At 34.8% G+C, this 19,430-nt stretch overlaps 1 protein-coding gene across 1 annotated transcript; it reads right to left on the bottom strand.

Moving 5' to 3' along the window:
- Positions 1-15,860: 15,860 nt before the first annotated feature.
- On the bottom strand, positions 15,861-16,214 carry LOC113326390 (rRNA 2'-O-methyltransferase fibrillarin-like). Its single transcript, XM_026574128.1, has one exon. It carries the CDS (start codon positions 16,212-16,214, stop codon positions 15,861-15,863), a length of 354 nt encoding a protein of 117 aa, XP_026429913.1.
- Between the last annotated feature and the right edge of the window lie 3,216 nt (positions 16,215-19,430).

Here is a 19,430-nt window from a genome sequence, read left to right as displayed (position 1 = left end):
TACCTACCGATTATGGATGATGTTCTTAAGAAACGATGAACATCAACCAGAATCAGTAGATAACATGATTATTATCTACCGATTATTTTTGATTCAAAAAATTTAATTTTTCTGTACAAAAAGTTAAACACAATCGGTAGATAAAGAACACAATTAACTACCGATTATTGTAGTACCAAAATCAAAAATTGAAGGATTTATTTCAAGAACTCATTTTGGAGCCAGTATATAATCGGAAGTTTAATTAACTTAAAATACTACCGAATATGGTAATTCTCATTTCAAAATGCCACTATTAATCGGAAGTTACGTTTACTTACCTTACTTCCGATTGTTATAATTCCAAAATTTGGAAATTAAGATTTTTATCCAAAAACTCATTTTGGGGCCAGTATATAACCGGTAGTTTTATTAACTTAAAATACTACCGAATATGGTAATTCTCATTTCAAAATGTCACTATGTAATCGGAAGTTAAGTTCACTTACCCTACTTCCGATTGTTATAATTCCAAAATTCGAAAAATTATGTTTTTTTTTTCAAAAACTCATTTTGAGGCCAGTATACATTCGGAAGTTAAATTTACTACCGATTATGGTAGTACCAAAATTCAAAAATTGAATATATTCGGAGGTTAATTAACATAATTTACTACCGATTGTGGCAGTACCAAAGTTAGAAAATTAAAGAATTTTGGAAAAATCTCATTTTGGGGCCGATATACATTCGTAAGTTAAATTTACTACCGATTATGGTAGTACCAAAATTCGAAAATTGAAGGATTTTTGAAAAATCTCATTTTAGGGACACAATTTACTACCGATTATGGTCGCACCAAAAATCGAAAATTGAATATATTCGGAGGTTAAATTAGCATAATTTACTATCGATTGTGCAGTACCCACTAGTAGAAAAATGATGATCCGTAACAGTTTTTAACTGTTACTGTATTATTTCCGTAACAGTTTTAATTTTTTCTGCGGTGTTACTAAAGCCCCTGTTACGGAAAGTTTATAAAACCTGTTACGGAAAGGCTATTGAAAAATGACTCATAAATTCTAAAACTATTACTGTTGGTAGTTTTCAGTAACACTTTATAAAATATATGTTACTGAATAATTTCTACTGTAACTATTTTACATAAAACCGTTACTGTTAGCAGTTTATTGTAACATGTTTGGGAACAAAGTGTTGCTATTGTTTGAGTAACCGTAACAGTTTTTATTGAAACTGTCATAAAAACTAACAGTTTTTACTGACTACCATCACCTCCACCACTAGCGCCACCACTACCTCCACCACCAGCACTGCCACAACCATCAACACTAGCATCTCCACAACCGTCACCACCATATCCGCCTCGTCCACTACCATGATTTGGTCTTCTTGGACATGAAATATAAATTCTATAAAAGTACACTTCACAAGATTCGACCTTGAGACCTATTGCATTCATTATAACTCTTGAACCACTCTTCGATGTTTTCCTTTTGTTTAATGTTATCCAAATAAAATATTTACTCTCATTAGACAGTAAACTACACATCCACCACCTTCGTCGTCACACCACGCAACTACAACACAATATATATTTTTAATATTCTTACATATTTTTACAACTTGTTTATTATTTTGTATTATATTCGATTTTTTCTCAAACCTTAGGTACGAGCCATGGCTAGCTCCCGTGCTTAGAATTAAATCAAGATGTTAAATTAATGTCAGTCCATAACTAGTTATTTTTTTTGAACCGGATACCCAAAAACTAGTTATACAAATAAATAATTTACAGAAATGTCACGATAATGTGAACTATGGTAACATATTAAACATGTTGCAGTAACATAGATATATAGTAACATTTAGTTTAAAAAACGTTACGATAATGCCAACTACGGTGACATATTAAATATGTTACGGTAACATAGGTATATAGTAACAGTTGGTTTAAAGAACTGTAATGGTAATGTCGACATACGAAATATGTTACAGTAACATGGGTATATAGTAACACTTACTATAAAAACAGTTACAGTATACAACCTGATGATATTATGTAACAGTTCTTACGAAAAGTGTTACTGTTATTTAAATATCTAACATTTAGTAACAGGCATTTTACGAACTGTTACTTTATAAAAGTTTGAACTGTTACTAAATGTCACTTTTCTACTAGTGACCAAAGTTAGAAAATTAAAGGATTTTGGAAAAATCTCATTTTGGGATCGATATACATTCGGAAGTTAAATTTACTACCGATTATGGTAGTACCAAAATTCAAAAATTGAAGGTTTTCTGAAAAATCTCATTTTAGGGACACTATATATTCCGAAGTTTAATTAACACAAATTACTACCGATTATGGTCGCACCAAAAATCGAAAAAAAAAAAAAAACTATCGAATTGTTGTTTTACTTCCGATTATTCAAGGGTAATTTTGTCATTACGAAAAAAAGGGTGGACTCTATTTAGGTTTTGGATGACCCTATTTTATCTTATTATTGGACCCTAATTCCTTTTGAGTGGCCCCAAAAAATACAAGGTATTTATAGATGTGATATTCTTGGAGGTATAATATTTGTTCATGATATCTTTAATTTGACCACAGGAAGCTCCCTGGTGTAATATTCTTCCAGCACGTCTATGGCTCAACACGACACGTTAAAATTCAAACACAATACGGCATATTACGTGACCTGGCATGACATGGACACATCACGTTTATTTAGTGTGCTATGCTAGACAAATAGGCATCTCACACGACACTGCATGTGTAAACACGCGACACAACGCAACACGACACGCTAAAAAAACACACCATTTCATACATACACTACTAAACAATACATCACACTTCATGAGTATTTCACAAAAACATATTTACTTTTAACTAGTTTTTGACAATTTCATTTTTGTTATTGCTGATTTATTTTTATCATCACATCTACTAACTAAAAAATTTGAAAAATATTTATTTTAGAAAACATAAAATAAGTATGCTAGCAAAGCACAACACGGCATATTACTTCCCGTATGAGTCGCTCGCACATTCCTTCCCAACACGCAGCATGCTAAATAGGTTACTTTGTGATCTGGGTTATACCGGACCGATACGTTTTACACATGTAGCACGCAACACGCTAAATTGGTTAGTTCAAACGCACGTACTAATAAGCACCAATAAACTAAACCCTAAATTTTGGAGCGGTGAACCCTTTCCGGAACTTAAAAACCATTTATAACTAATGATTGAATGCCATCTTGGATGATAGCCCAAGTGGAATTCTACTTTTGGTCTACTATACTATTGCTTTGTCCGTTCAAACTAGCATATGCAATCCAAGGATCAAAAATTTGTCCAATCAATTGATTCCCATTTATATTCTTGTACCTTGTATGTCTTAAATAAAGTCATCCCAAAGTTGGAAAAACATCTGCCCAAGGTAGCAAAAGCTACAAAGCTAGCTACAGTAGTAACTTTTTTCCCCTTTATTTGGAAGGAACCATAAATTTCACTTTCTTTATTAGGTTAATTTTGGAATGTAGTAGCATTTATCATAGATTTGGTCCTAGATTTTTGCTTTCCTTTTCTCAGATGACCAGCAACATATACTCTTTCAGTCTTTTGTCTACTTGTATACTACTGCATCACTTTTCTTATGCACCCTACCCAATCCGTATAATTTTGTTTTTCTCTCTGGCTAGCTACTTATGGTGTTTCTCCAACTTTGTCTATTCTCTTCATAACACATGTCAATGTCCGTGCAGGTATGCAAACTCTAGTTTTTCACACTTACGTTCTTCCATTTCTCTCCTATCCACAAGCGGGACGAAGAAAATCAAACCAAAATTGCAGAAAGTAGAGGTATCGAGAATGAGTCTTACATGTCACTCAACTTATCCTTTCTCATTCAAAAACCAAAATCAATATTTTCTGTGATTAACTTATGTACCATAAAGTAATAAACTAGCCATGTACTCAACTTAGAGTCATAGGTTTTTAATAGATCCCTTAGGCGTAGGGTGTTATACTTTGGTAGCCATTGCAAGTCATGTTAGTCACTGTGTCATCTTTTTTTTCATGTTTTAACCCAGAAAATCTCAATAAATCTTACATTGGGGTGATCGTGTGGTGTGTCTAACAGGGACGTTTCTTACTGATTTTTAATCATCAGTAGCCAAATCTCTGCACTGTCATTTTCATTTTACCTTTACTTGAAACAAATCTCTTTACTATCGTTTTCGATTTAACGTTTTATTTTATATAATCAGAGTGACAAAACTCTCTCTCTTAATTTAAAGATCTGCCAAATAAAAATGACCATCTTTCTTTTTTGAATTAACGGTCTGGGTATACTCATCCCAGACAAGCCACACATAATTGGTCATTTATGGTTGACCTGGTCGATTTTTGACGCTGCAATTACTAAACTATCCTCATAATCGCTATTAGACGCTGCAATATCATTCTTCTTGGATGGACTCAGCACAACGCAACTGCTTTATCTTCTCGTGCATCACCACCACCTGTAAACATCTTTATCTTCTTTTGTTCTTATTATCAATCAAGAGTTTCTGGTTGATCATGCTTTCTTAACTTCTGAAATTGGGGAAATCTTTTGGGGTTACCAAAATTAGGTTTAATTCACACAACTGATGTGGTTCTTAAATTATGTTTTAATATGTTGTTGGTGTTGTCTATGCAGATGGAAGCCTGGTGGAATTGAGATTTAACAGAAGGAAAGACAAATTTGAAGCTCATGTTGTTGTTGATTGATCGAATGGACATTAAGCTCACTGCCATGGAATGAATGGGTTCTGTGATAAAGAGGGGTTTTGAGTTGAGGTAGTGATTCAGAGGAATGGTCCTAGTAGTGTTGTGAGATGATTGTGCTGTGAATGGGTTTGAGTTTGAGTTATGGGTTGCAGAGAAGAATTTATGGCTCAAGATAGAAATTGAATGTGTTTGTGTTAGATTGAATCATTGCAGGGACACAATAAGTTTATTAGATGTTAGAGAACTGAAAAGAATGAAGCAGCGATGGATGTATAGATGAATGTTAGGAATTTGTAGGGAAAATGGCTGAAATTTGCCTGAGAAAAGCGCAGAAAACAGCTGAAACTCGATCTAATCTTTGTTATGTTGAGTCAACTCGGTACCGGCGATGGCATATTCTGGTTAGCGTGATGACCGATCCAACCAGCCAACTCAGACCGGCAATGACTTACACTGTTCAGACGATTTGAACCGATCCTAGTTAAACAATTTAGCGACTTAAATGTCTTTTACTTGGGATGATTTAATGCCACATAAGCACTAACATCACTGAACCGTTTTCTCAAAACAACGCGATGGAAAAGGTCAAATGTATGGCATTTTATAAATATTGAAAATAATGGTGACACTTTATTGAACATGAAATCAAAAGTGTGGCACTTTATTAAAATCCCCTTATCATTTTTGGCAGCACGAGCTGAACCCATCTTGGCACCATTAGGGACTTCGTCTTCACGAGATCGGATGGTTCCATCTTTATCACCTTCAAATTTTACCTTCACGAGCTCGGATGACTCGTTTCGTCATTGAGTTTACACCTTCACGAGATCGTATAATCTCTTTTTCCACCAGGGTATTTGTTTTCACAATATTGGGTGATATCGTCTGTGGAATTTTCCTTCACGAGGTGGGATTATCACCTTTGGAATTATGTAATTTCACAAGATCAGATAATCTCTTTTACGCCATTGCGGATTTTTTCCTTCAGGAGATGACCTGTTTCGCCATCAGGCTTGTGCCTACAAGAGATCGGGTGAACCCTTTCGCCAATTGAATTATTCCTTCACGGGATCAGATGACCTTGTCATCACCAGGATCATGCTTTTACGAGATTGGATGAGCTCTTACGCCATGATATTTTTGGAGAATGAGATTACTCGTATTTTCATAGGGATTATGCCTTCGGATGATCTCTTACACACCATTGGAATTTTTCCTTGACGAGATGGGGTTACCTCTTTGACCTACAGGATCATTCCTGCACGAGATCGGACGATCTCTCACGCCATAGTGGTTATGCCTTCATTAGACTGGGTGATCACACATATCGCCTTTGGAATTCACCTTCATGAGATCGGATGATCTTTTTCGCCGTCGGAGTTTTTCCATCGCGAGATCACCAGTTTTGTCACAAGGCTTATGACTTCAGGATATCGAGTGATCTCTTTCTCCATTGGAGTTTTTCCTTCACGAGATAGGATTATCTTTGTAACCTACAGGATCATGCCTGCACGAGATCGGGTGATCTCTTTCGTCATTAGGTTCATGTCTCCATGAGATCGGATGATCTCTTTATGCCGTCGGTATTTCGCTACTGACAGCATGAGATGAGCTCATGTTAGCACCATTGGAGCTCTCTGTGATAGGGGTTTCACTCTCCTTCAACCATGACAATAGAATATGGTGATGAAATCCATACAACTACTTCTCCGATCATGGTAGCGACATACGCTTCATTCATTAGCATGATTTGTTTTTTGCTTTGTTTTTAAAAGCTTTTTGCTTGAAAACTCTTAGATTTGTAGACTTCACATCAACTGATGTCTTGAAACATCGGAGAGGAAAACAATAATTACGTTTTCTCCATTTAAGCATTGAAATTAACTGGATCTATTGTAAAGAGTAAGATCTATCACTAAAAGTGATAAAAAAAAATTATTTATAGAATCTCAACCAAATCAGTGAATAGATAAGTAAATAGTGGAAAAATTCAGAACTTTTTGGTGTAGAGGATCGTTTGGAACTCCGAGTTTAAGGAACTCATTTTGTTCTAAGATCTACTCATACAAGTGAATAACTTAAAGAAAAATTCTCAAAATAACAAGTTTAAGGACTAGGTAAAATAAATCTTTACACAAATCCGGGTTTCTAGCGCGAAAATGTAGTTGCATAAAATCTGATTACTACATCCAACAAGATTTAATGAACATGAATCATTGAAAATCAAATATAAAAGATAAAAATGTATAAAAGTAAAGATTAACACAAGGATTTTATAGTGGTTCGGCCATTAAAAGACTTACATCCACTTTTTTTTCACTATTATTTGTGGTGTTACACAAAGATCCATGAATGGAGGTCCTCAAGGGACTTGAAACTCCATCCTTGAAGGAAGAGGAGCTAGAGGCTGGCTTAGAGGGAGAAGAGAAGCAGGAGAGAAGAAGAAGGGCTCCCTTTAACCTATATCACATTCACTAGTAGAAAAGTGACATTTAGTAACAGTTCAAACTTTTATAAAGTAACAGTTCGTAAAATGCCCGTTACTAAATGTTAGATAGTTAAATAACAGTAACACTTTTCGTAAGAAGTGTTACATAATGTTATCCAGGTTGTATATTGTAACTGTTTTTATAGTAAGTGTTACTATATACCCATGTTATTATAACATATTTCGTATGTCGACATTACCATTACAGTTCTTTAAACCAACTGTTGTTATATACCTATGTTACCGTAACATATTTAATATGTCACCGTAGTTGGCATTATCGTAACGTTTTTTAAACTAAATGTTACTATATCTATGTTACTGCAACATGTTTAATATGTTACCATAGTTGACATTATCATGACATTTTTGTAAATTATTTATTTGTATAACTAGTTTTTGGGTATTCGGTTCAAAAAAATAACTACTTATGGACTGACATTAATTTAACATCTTGATTTAGTTCTAAGCACGAGAGCTAGCCATGGCTCGTACTGATGGTTACCTAAGGTTTGAGAAAAAATCGAATATAATACAAAATAATAAACAAGTTGTAAAAATATGTAGGAATATTAAAATATAAATTGTGTTGTAGTTGCGTGGTGCGACGACGAAGGTGGTGGAGGTATAGTTTACTGTCTAATGAGAGTAAATATTTTATTTTGATAACATTAAACAAAAGGAAAACATGGAAGAGTGGTTCAAGAGTTATAATTAATGCAATAGGTCTCAAGGTCGAATCTTGTGAAGTGTACTTTTATAGAATTTATATTTCATGTCCAAGAAGACCAACTCATGGTAGTGGACGCGGCGGACATGATGGTGACGGTTGTGGAGATGCTAGTGTTGATGGTTGTGGCAGTGCTGGTGGTGGAGGTGATGGTAGTCAGTAAAAACTGTCAGTTTTTATGACAGTTTCAATAAAAACTGTTACGGTTACTCAAACAATAGCAACAGTTTGTTCCCAAACATGTTACAATAAACTGCTAACGGTAACGGTTTTATGTAAAATAGTTACAATAGAAATTATTCAGTAACATATATTTTTATAAAGTGTTACTGAAAACTACCAACAATAATAGTTTTAGAATTTATGAGTCATTTTTCAATAGCCTTTCCGTAACAGGTTTTATAAACTTTCCGTAACAGGGGCTTTAGTAACACCGCAGAAAAAACTAAAACTGTTACGGAAATAATACAGTAACAGTTTTTAACTGTTATAGATCATCATTTTTCAACTAGTGATTCTCTTATATGGGGGTATTGTACATCAAATTACATTTCTGACCTTAGGGCTGACTAGGTAATGACCAGATAGGATAAGAATAAGAGGAGGGATTATTGTATAGTTAGTTGTAGTATTTTTTGGTGCCCCCGTCTCGATCTTGAGCCACGTGTCGAGTTAATATTTTACTCTCACAGTATGTTTATTGTATGAGACATTTTTCGATGTTCTTGGAGTTCGTCTGTGATTAATAGTTGAATAAGGTAGGCGTGGTTGCCTTAAAATAAAGTGGGAACTCTTATATCTTTCTTGGAATTATTAGTAGTTACTCTTATATCTTTCTTGGAATAAGGTATGTGTTGTTTAATTTCCCCACGAGGAGTGTCTATGTATCCCCGCAACTCCTTTCTAATTTAAGTAGTGGGAGATGTGCAATATTATCTTAGTAGTGCGAGATGTATGATGTTATTACTTTTTATTTTATACTCTATTTTATGTCTTCAGTAGAGCGGTATGTGCAGTATTATAAACCGAGGTATCTGAGAAAATTATGCAGGTCCACGTTATGCTTAATTGTTTCGTAGTATTTGTGACATGATTTCTCAATTCTGTCATATTTCTCTTAAGTTTATATTTTCAATGTCGTGTTTGTATTGAGTTTATATTTCATGTTCATTGATTTCTTATATGGTTGTATTGAATTGTTTATTTCTTTAGTGTTTGTTAGTGATAGCTTGAAAGTTATTTTGTTTTCATTGGACATCCTTTGGCTTGATGTGCTCACTTGTTCCTAGTTCAGTTTCAGTAATCAGAAGAAATAGTGCGCGTGAAGATGTTGTGTATTATTTTTGTTAATCTGTAAAACACATTATCTTATTCATATCACTTGCGAATTTTTCTTTTGTATAATATCAGTGTGTATGGGTTTGTTTTGGGATTAACATTATGTAATTATGATTCTTAAAATAGGTAATCTAGATTTGATGTTTCAGTTAAATTGTAATCCTATTAGCTAAGCAGGTGCGTCACAGCCTTTAAGTCTTTAGATACACCCTAAAAATTTAGAATTGAAAGCTCGAGATGCCAAACCCAATTTCCAGTTTTACCTTTCTTTTCTCACTCATGTACATGTCATATTTACTCATAGCAATTGGCACGATAGTTGCAACCATTATCAACGATAACAAGGTAATTCATCAGCACCTCGATTCTTTGAGGAAATTAAAAAGTATCAGACTACATATTGCATCTATTTGTACTGATGGTGCCTGTTGTAAAAATCATGAGGTATTGTAACACACTATTTCAATGATTTTTTTTCTTGGTCTTTTAATTTTGTACCAGCCCCGCCCCTGACCTTTACCTCTTCAAAATACCTTGCATCCATCGGATTCTAAGACATTATATATCAATCACTCATTCATTGTGTATGATTTTCATGTGGGCTTATAGCTTTAAAATTTATGGGTTAAATAATGTAACAGCATGGGATCTAAAACATGATTTATTAAGAGGGATATATATTCTATATATAAAACAAAACAATCTACTTTCAGAACTTTGAGTTGGTTTTTCCTTTAAAGATTTGGTTTTCCTCTCAGTAAATCATGAAATATAATGATTCTTTATTTTTTAAATAGGTCTAAAATGTTTATTGCCTGTAACCTAGATCATAATAGGACACATCTTGTGTTTAACTAATATTCTTCATCTTAATTTTCTCCGGTCAATCTTAGGGTATTATAGCAGGAACTGGCAGAGAAAGGATTAATCCATATATTACCATTTAAAGATCTTTCATTTGAGTCCAAGAGCATAGCTCAGTGGTATCCCATCAATTCCAATAAGGAGGAAGAAGTTCGGGGTTCGATCCCCACCGTAATAGAGGTTTGTATTTAAATTAGTTATATATATAGAGGGGTTTGGTCTAACAGTGGGGCTAGTTCAACTGGCTGGATTTGGACAGGGATGTGGATCCGGCTTTAACCTAACAAAAAAAAAAATCGTCGTATCTGTTCTTGCTGGACAATAACTTTGCTTCCTTATGTTTTTGTTCGGAACATGCATCGTATAGTTAGCATCCGATAAGAAGAATTCTTAAGTAAATGGTAGTTGTCAAACAACGGATTGGATTAACTTAGGATTGTTAGGAAGGAAGGCTTACAAAAATATTATACATGTATTATTCGTGTTTTCTTGGTGAAAAACAAAAAGCGTACTTATTTATATTAGAAACTATCAAATAGTCTTGATATTAATGATATAAGACGTCTATTAGAGGGGTTCCAATTTTTTGGTTTTGAGAGCACATAAATGGATAAAATCAAATCATGAAATAGTAATTAACAAAACTCCTATCATATTAATTTTATTAATGGCTAGAATGCCCTCAACTAATTAGTATTAAAAATTAGATTAACTAAACTAAGTAATGTTAATAATTAGATTAAACTAATATTTAAATTTAAAATTTGTGTTCGGAAAACAAAATTAAAAATATTTTGATTTTCTTTTTGAATACCGAATGTACGGTTTGGAAACTGACTGTAAATAGAACATACGGGTGAGAGTTTATATTTTTGCATCCGTAGGTAATGTCAGAATAACTAATGGTTGGGAATTTTTTTGATTTTTTCTATCTGAATACTTAACATATGGTAAGGAGTTCATATTTTCTCAACCATAAAAAATAATTACGGTTAGGAAATATCCGTTTCCCAACTGTATTTAGTTTTGTAATTAATTTCGAAATCCATAATTTAATTAAATATAACTTGTTCACAGAATGAAAAGGCAAAAAAAAAAGAAGGTTTTTATAAATTCTTACCCAGTTGAAGTATTATTGGCTGAAATAATCTTCGTTGACGAAGAAATAATGGAAGAAGGAGAGGCGATAGATGAAGAGGATTTTTTTTTTGAGAATCGTGTTTTTGATTTTGGTTTTAATTAGGTCGAGGTTAGGTTATTAGGTAAGTTGTCAAAGGAAATTTTGGTATTTTTATTATAGATTAGGTTCATAGGACATTTAAATCCATAGGAACTCTCAAAACCAAATCCTTAGATCCCGTATAAGGCCAAGCACTATGGTACCCCATTTTCCTTCCCTATCCCTCAAATGTAGGGGAAAAATCCGATTTGCCAACCACTATGGTCTACCATATCCTACTTGAGAGGGATATCCCTTCCCTACTTGGCAAAGTGGATCAGATCTGATCCGCCTTCTAGGGAAGGGAAATGACTTTCCGTGTGAAATCTTGTTTTACGGATACTCAATTTCCGTTTTTTAGTTGAAACAGATACTCAGTATCTGTGACTTTTTACACGGAAACTAAGTATCCGTTTTTGGTTTTTTTAGTTTTACCCTAAAACTTTCCTTTTTCACTCTTTTTGTACCTATTACATCTATCTTTTACGTATTATATCTCCTTTTTTTTACTCTTAATTATCTTTATTTACCCAAACAAATATATTCCAACGGAAAAAAAACTTCGGGAAAAAAAAAACGGAAACTCTATATTGACACGGAAACTCAGTTTCTGTATCATGTAGGGAAGGGATAAAAGGACACCATAGTGAGGCTTTCCTTGTGACCCATATCCCTTCCCTACATTTGAGGGATAGAGAAGGGATGCCCTGCACCATAGTGCTTTGCCTAATAGGATTCTAATATAAATGAGTGAGTTTGGTCCTGTTGACTCGGTCAAATGTCTGGTTGGTCCTTTGTTAAAATATATATTATTGTTTGGTCCTAATATTATTGTTTGGTCCTAGGGTGGACAATATCCATGCAAAATCTATTTTTTTGATTATTAAAATACCCTTTTAGGACCATATATACTAAATCATTAAAGAAGAAATCATTTTCAGGTTTACTTTCTCTTTCCTATTTGTTTTTCGGATCTACTTTCTCTCTCTCTGTTTTTTCTTCTTCTGCTGCATTTACGAGATTTGCTTTTTTAAGGTTTTGATTTACAGAGATTGATAACAAAGATGAAGATTTGAAGATTATGAAGATGAATATTTACAGAGATTGATAACGAAGATGAAGATTTGTTTTTTTGGGTCTTGTTTTTTTTCAGGGTTTTTCTTATTCTTATATTGCTGCGTTCTTTTCTGTTGCTGTTAAAGAAGATGAAGATTAATAACGAAGATTTATTTACTGGGCAGAAGATTTGAAGATTGATTTATAGATAACGAAGATTTGATTTGCTCTCAAAGAAGATGAAGATTGTCTACTTCTTTCAGATTTGGTTTTAGTTCTGGTTTTGATTTGGGGTGCTTTCGAAAGAATGAACTTTGTTTTTTGTTATGTATTCATTTTTAAGAATGAACTATGTTCTATTTTTTGATTTAATTTATTTCGATTAGTTGTTCATTTGAGATAATGAACTCTGTTTTTCTTTCATAATAATGAACTTTCATTATGTGTTCATTTGAAAGAATGACTTCTGTTCTAGTTTTGGTTTCATTAGGTGTACATATGAAAGAATGAACTATATTTTTTTGTTCATAATAACGAAGTTTTGATATGTGTTCATTTTAAAGAATGAATTCTGTTCTAGTTTTGTTTAGAAGAACTTTGATTAGATGTTCATTTAAAAGAATGGACTTTGTTTTTTGTTCATAATAATGAAGTTTTGTTGGGCGTTCAGTTTAAAGAATGAACCCTGTTCTAGTTTTGATTTGATTAGGTGTTCATTTGAAAGAATGAACTCCTGTACGAAAATAAGGAGGAAGTTCAGAGTTCATCAGAGAGCATGTACTCAAATTATTATGGGAATAGAAGATTTACGAAAATTAATGCTGAAACAATATAAAAGGTCATTTTATTCCATTTGATATTTTCAAGCAATTATGGACCAAACAGAAAATGTTTTTTTTTTTATGCGGGCCCCACTGCCCCATCCCTTAACCCCTGCTGCTATTGCAGCTGCACTCATTAGATGCAAACAACGGGAATCGATCCCGGATCTCTCATATGGAGAGAGGATGAGTAATCCACTGTGCTAACCACATGGTTCTCAGACAACGTTTTTTTTTCCACTGGACTAAACTGTTATGGTCTCGGCTATAACTATACACATGTGCGAGACTCACAAAAATATCAATTTTTTATACAGGAATTCTACGCTTACCATTGAGATTGAGAATGGGAATGGTGGAGAGCGTTCTATCATTTCTCTTACTCAGGATTTATCTTGGAGGATATATTCCTCTGAAGGTAACCATTTTCGTTTTAAACGCTCATATTTTAGATGGTTTTTCTAGGAATCCTATTATTGGGGCTTAAAACAGATGGGTTTTTGGAGGCTTTTTGGAGTCATGAAATAACAACCCATAGGACCCCTTATCTATATTTTTCTCTAGTGTCTAATCTACGCTTCATTTGTTTAGTGCTAATTAAATTGATTAAGCTAACTAATCAGTCTTAGTGAATCGATTAGACTAGTCAAAACACTAATCATATGAAAATCAAAACTTGATCTTATTGTGTCTTGAAGAAGGATAAATGTTGATTTTGGAAAAAAAATTGACAAATTTTAAATACAAATGACGAAACCCTTCATGACAAAACTCAAGATAACCTTATAATCAACTCCCGACATCAATTTTATAAGTTCAAATACGTCGAAAATCTGGAATTTTTTGCAGTAACGGCTGGGTAAACTTGTCGACTCGGCCGAAACACCACATAACGGTTGGGATATTAAGAATTCCAAGAAGTAAATAACTAAAACATCTGGGATATTAGGAACTCCCATCTATGATTAAAAATATCGGACGGGACATTACGAACTTCTTGCCGTAATTATTCCATGAATGACCTGAGTCTGCAAAACGGCTGGGTATACAAACTTTCATTTGAAAGTTGAAATTTTTTGTGGATTCAACATGAATTATTAATACGATTGAAAATTACTGATACTTTCATTAACTAGACCGCAATAAAACTCATTACATGCTTAATATATCCCCATTACAAAGTTGGTTTTAGTAACATCCCTTCTGATGTATCAAGAAATCTGTGATGATGGTCATTTGAGCTTCGAAGTTGAAATTATAACCTTTCCATTTTCTCCATTCCTTGTTAGCTTGAGCAACAACTTCTTCATCAGTCTCACATCTAAGTCGAAGTTGCTTGCACATAGGAAGTAAAGCCATATACTCTTCCACTTTTTTGCGTATGTTTGAGAATCGAAGATACAATTCAATCCCATTGCGGTTGTTAGAGTTACCTGTTTCACTACAAAAATTTTCAAAAATTGTCTTACAATAAGATTGACTTGGTACACCACCATTCCTTCGTTCTTCTCCCTTCTTTGGATAGCATAGCACAAAATTTTGACAAAGAGATAAGTCTTCATCCAAATTAAAGTCGGGTTTATCCTTTGAGTATATTGCATTGAGTTATTAGGAGTTTTTCTAGAGCTTGTAGGTGTGATTTTGATTTGGAATGGGCGGTTATATGGAGAACAAGTTATTTCAAGTTTAAATAGGTGGTTGAACAACTAGAACCTTCTATAGATTAGTCTTCATACGGATCTATTTTTCAAAATTCAAAAAGCTAGCCGATTTGAAGTGGTACAAGTGAAATTATAGCGAATTACGGCTGGGAAATGCTAGGTATACCAAGCCGTAATTCTGTTTCCTTGCAGAATTGGTGGTCTGTCAGAGTTACAGTTGGGATTCCCGGCCGAAATTCTGATTTTTTAACTTAGGCAGAATAATGGATGGGATTCCTGTCCGTGAACAACATTACGGCTTGGATATGTAGTCGTTTCTAGGAGCCTTTTTTGGGTGGGTTTATCATAGTACTAAACGGCTAGGAATGTCCCAACCGTAACCAACCACGGATGGGTTTCCTAACCGTGTGGAGTTTAACGACAAGGAATTGTCTAGGTCGACCAAGACTTAATAATTCCCTACCTTGATTCCAACACGGCTTGGATATCTAGCCGTAAACATAAGTCATTGTAGTTCCGAGAATTCAGACCAAAAAACGGCTAGGTGTTTCCCAACCGTGAACCTCCTACGGATGGGTTTCCTTACTGTTTTGAGTTTCACGGCTGGGAATTCCTAACCGTTGTTATTTTTATGGTTATGAAAGATTGTTTTTCAAGATTTATAGGAATTTTCGGCTAGGTTTTTTGAAGTATCGACCTATCCGAAAATGCCTGAAAAAAACTAAGATGTTGTTTTTTTCCTCATTTTTCTTAGATTAAACACATTGAAAGACTAAAAATTAATTCATAAATGCAAAGTTATAAAAATGCATCCATCTCAATCCTTAACCAAACAACTAAAAACATTAAAATGTCAAAGGCTAAAAAAATATCGATGAAATAAAATACTAAAAAACGAGTAGATTGTCATTCACTTGATTCACTTGAGTCCTCCCCCGTGGACTTGTTCAGAAACTCATCCAAATCGTCAACCGACACCGGTTCAACAACTCTCGCCTTTTTACCTCCTTTTCCTTTGGCACCTTGAGGTGGAGTCTTTTTACCTCCACCACGTCCACCTCGAGTACTTGTTCCACCTCGACCTTTTCCACCACGAGCAGCACTTGTTCCAGCATGACCTCCCTTTGTTCCTCCTTTTTTTATGCCTTTAGCACTTGTTCCTTTAACACTTGTTCCTCCTTTTTTACCGCCTCTCCCTTGCTTTGATGGAGCTTGTTGACGGGGCGGAGTATCCGAGTCGTCGTCGCTAGAAAACAACATATATTAGGTTTGATTTATTACCTTTGCAGCACAGAGTCTAGCAGCCCATGAAGACTCGTAACCCATCAAGACGGAATGATCTCTTGGCTCACCCCAAGGTCTCCCATTACCCTTCTTAGGTATAAACTCCATGGCATCAATGATTTCTCTTACATTTTCCTTTGGTGGATACTTCTTTTTTCCATCATTCTTGTCCTCCTGAATCACTGCTTTACCTTTATCAATAGCAGAACCATTAGAAGTGCCAACTTCAGTAATAGCAAGTACACCTTGATTTCCTACACCTTCATTTCCTCCAGTAACAGCAACATCATCATTTCCTCCACCTTCATTTCCTCCATCTTCATTTCCTCCAGTAACAGCAAGACCATCATTTCCTCCACCTTCATTTGTTCCACAAACAACTTCACCTTGATTTCCTCCACCTTCATTTCCTACAGTCTCACCTCCACCTTCATTTCCTCCAGTAAGAGAAACACCATCATTTCCTCCAGTAATAGAAAGTACACCTTCACTTGTTTTACTTGCATTTGCACCCAATGGTTTTCCGTGACAAGGTTGCGGAGTCGTCTAACTATAAGGTGTTACTTCTACTGATCTTCTTTTCCTCTTTTTTTCTTTTCTGTTTAAAGACAAACCAGACCAAAATGCAAAAGAAGATAAGTCACAACGGCTAAGATATGTACAAAGTTCCAGACGAAAACAGAATTACGGATGGGATAATTATCAAAAGTCCAAGACGTAAATAAAAAACGTCTAGGATAAATAGAAAATCCCAGCCGCAAATATAATAACGGATGGAAGTTGATTTATCGACCAAGCCGTAAAAACCATAACGGCTGGGATTTTTTTCTTATCATTGTTTTCTCATATTACGGATACGAAGACCTAGCCGCCTAATAAAATAAGCTAGGAAACTAATATTTACGGTTTGGAAAACCAATTACGGAAAACAAAACCTAGACGTTACCACTACCGCTGAAACATGCATTCGAACTCAGAGACATATACGCCGTGATTCAGTCTTTGTGGATGGGAATAATTTATCTCGTACGCATCGACCATAATTACGGCAGGGCATTTAACAATTTCCTATCCGTGAAAATTAAAACAGCTGGGAGTTCTTATATCTCCCAACCGTGTTACAATTAAACGGTTGGGTATTCAACATATCCCAACCGTGATACATATTTACAGCTGGGAATCAAAGAACTCCCAGCCGTAATCAAATTCTGAAACTGTTTTTCAGACCTAAAATCTTCGAAACCAACTGAAAGATCGAGAAAGAGCTTAAATAAACAGTGGGTATCTCGATTCATACCTTATTGCTGTCATCTCAGGAGTCTGGGAGGCTGGTCCATCTCCTTCATTCAATTCCTCTTCATCTTCACTTACCACTTCATTAGTTGAAGTTGGTTTCTCTGCTTCAATAGGAGTTTGATTAGACGAAGAATGACCTAATTTTTCCTTTGCTTTCATGCTTTTATACAATGAGTTTAATCGACGACGTAATTTTTTTGAATCGACGATTAATCGTTTCAAACGAAGAATGATAGATGAAGAAGAATGAAAACAGAAAGGGGGGAGTAAGGGAAGAAGAAGAAGGAGGAGGAAAAGAGAGAGGTGGTGGTGGGACGGTTTCTTTTTCTTTTAATGATTTTGATTTTCAGTTTTTTTTTAATTTAATGATTTTTTTTTAATTAGATTAATCAGTTAATGAAAGGGTAGAAGTGTCATAAGTAAAAATTATTGAGGGTGTTTTTGAACTTTTACAAAAATCTGATCTCTCCTATACCACTTAGTCTCCACATAGCCTTTCAAGCCCCCAAAGTCTCACCCCCTCAAAGCCCTAATAATAAAGTTCTTTTCTAGTTGGTAAGTTTGGTAATTTTCTAAAATTGCATTTCTTTTTTTCTTTTTCCTCTAAAGCATGAGAGAGGTTTTTATGAGATCCCAAAACTCTTGACGTTCGATCTTTGTCGACAAAAATGATAGTTAGGTTTCCGGCCAGCCGATAATAATTATCTAAATAATTGTCTTTCATCTAAAAATAAATAAGGTGACTAAAGCATATTTTAGCTAGAACCCCAAATGTCTCAATAATGGACACGGACAGTGGTTAAAGGAGTACGTATGCTATACAACATTTAAGAACGAATCATGATCCATGGAAAACAAAGATTACTAGAAGAAGCTACTCTTGTCATTAAATTGTCTGCTTTTAAACTCGATAGAACGGCAAGTGCATATCCAGAACGAAGTGCATGTACGGATGTGCCACTTGCCTTTCCTAAAGATAAAATCATAACCCGTTCATGGAACTCTTACTAAACCAACTCAAGTAAAGTAGAAATTTTCTTTAGGGATACTCATTTTATCTTCTGATAATTTAGGGATACTCGGTCGGAACGCCCCAATAGGGAAATGAGGCTGTTGAATGATAATCAGCTTCATCAGTGCACAAATAACTGCTGCGCTCTGAAAATCTTCGTGTTTGAGTTACTTGTTCGTCCATATTCTATATTATTTGAGCATTGAACAGCAACATAATCATATTCGTTGACAACGTTACGCCCAACTTGCAGTAGCGACCCATGTTCAACGTTTGCTGTAGAATCTCTGATACACAGGCGACCTTCAAGCTTGTCTTTCAGTTCCATAACCTTAATGCATATACATGTAATACATACCTGTTAATAGTCATATATATACACATACATAAGTTCCGTGTTCATATCTGTATCTATAGCTAAACTAACCTCTTGATGAAGATGGTTGTTTTCCCTCGTGACTATCTCGTAATCCTGCTTAAGTACATTGTATAGTCGTTCAATTTGCTTTCCTTTAAGCTTAGCGCGCCGGTTTTGGAACCATGTCGCAACTTGACGAGGATGAAGTCCTAGTTCCATAGACAACTTCATTTTCCTTTCAGGTTCCAACTTCACTCTATTCTTTCTTAGCTCCATTGTTCTACTAGACGGCTGTTGTTGCTCCAGCTCTATATCCTCCTGGAAACTCCTCTCCAACACCTTTACTTGTTCAGCCGTCAACTTTGTCTTCTTTCTAGTCATATCCACTTGGTTGTTAGCGATGTTTACTTCATGAACTCCACCATTTTCAGCCTCATGATCATTCACAGAACTAGACCACAACTTCATCATCTCTGCCCCTACCAACCATAATAGAAATTTTAAATTAGTGCTGCACGGTTACGAA

The sequence above is a fragment of the Papaver somniferum genome, unplaced genomic scaffold (genome assembly GCF_003573695.1).
Source record: "Papaver somniferum cultivar HN1 unplaced genomic scaffold, ASM357369v1 unplaced-scaffold_10, whole genome shotgun sequence".
In the NCBI taxonomy this organism is placed as follows: Eukaryota; Viridiplantae; Streptophyta; class Magnoliopsida; order Ranunculales; family Papaveraceae; genus Papaver; species Papaver somniferum.
This window is presented reverse-complemented; position numbering and strand designations above follow the sequence as displayed.

Excerpts from the sequence above, each read along its gene's own strand:
- LOC113326390 (XM_026574128.1), bottom strand. The coding sequence starts at position 16,214 with ATGTTGTTTTCTAGCGACGACGACTCGGATACTCCGCCCCGTCAACAA.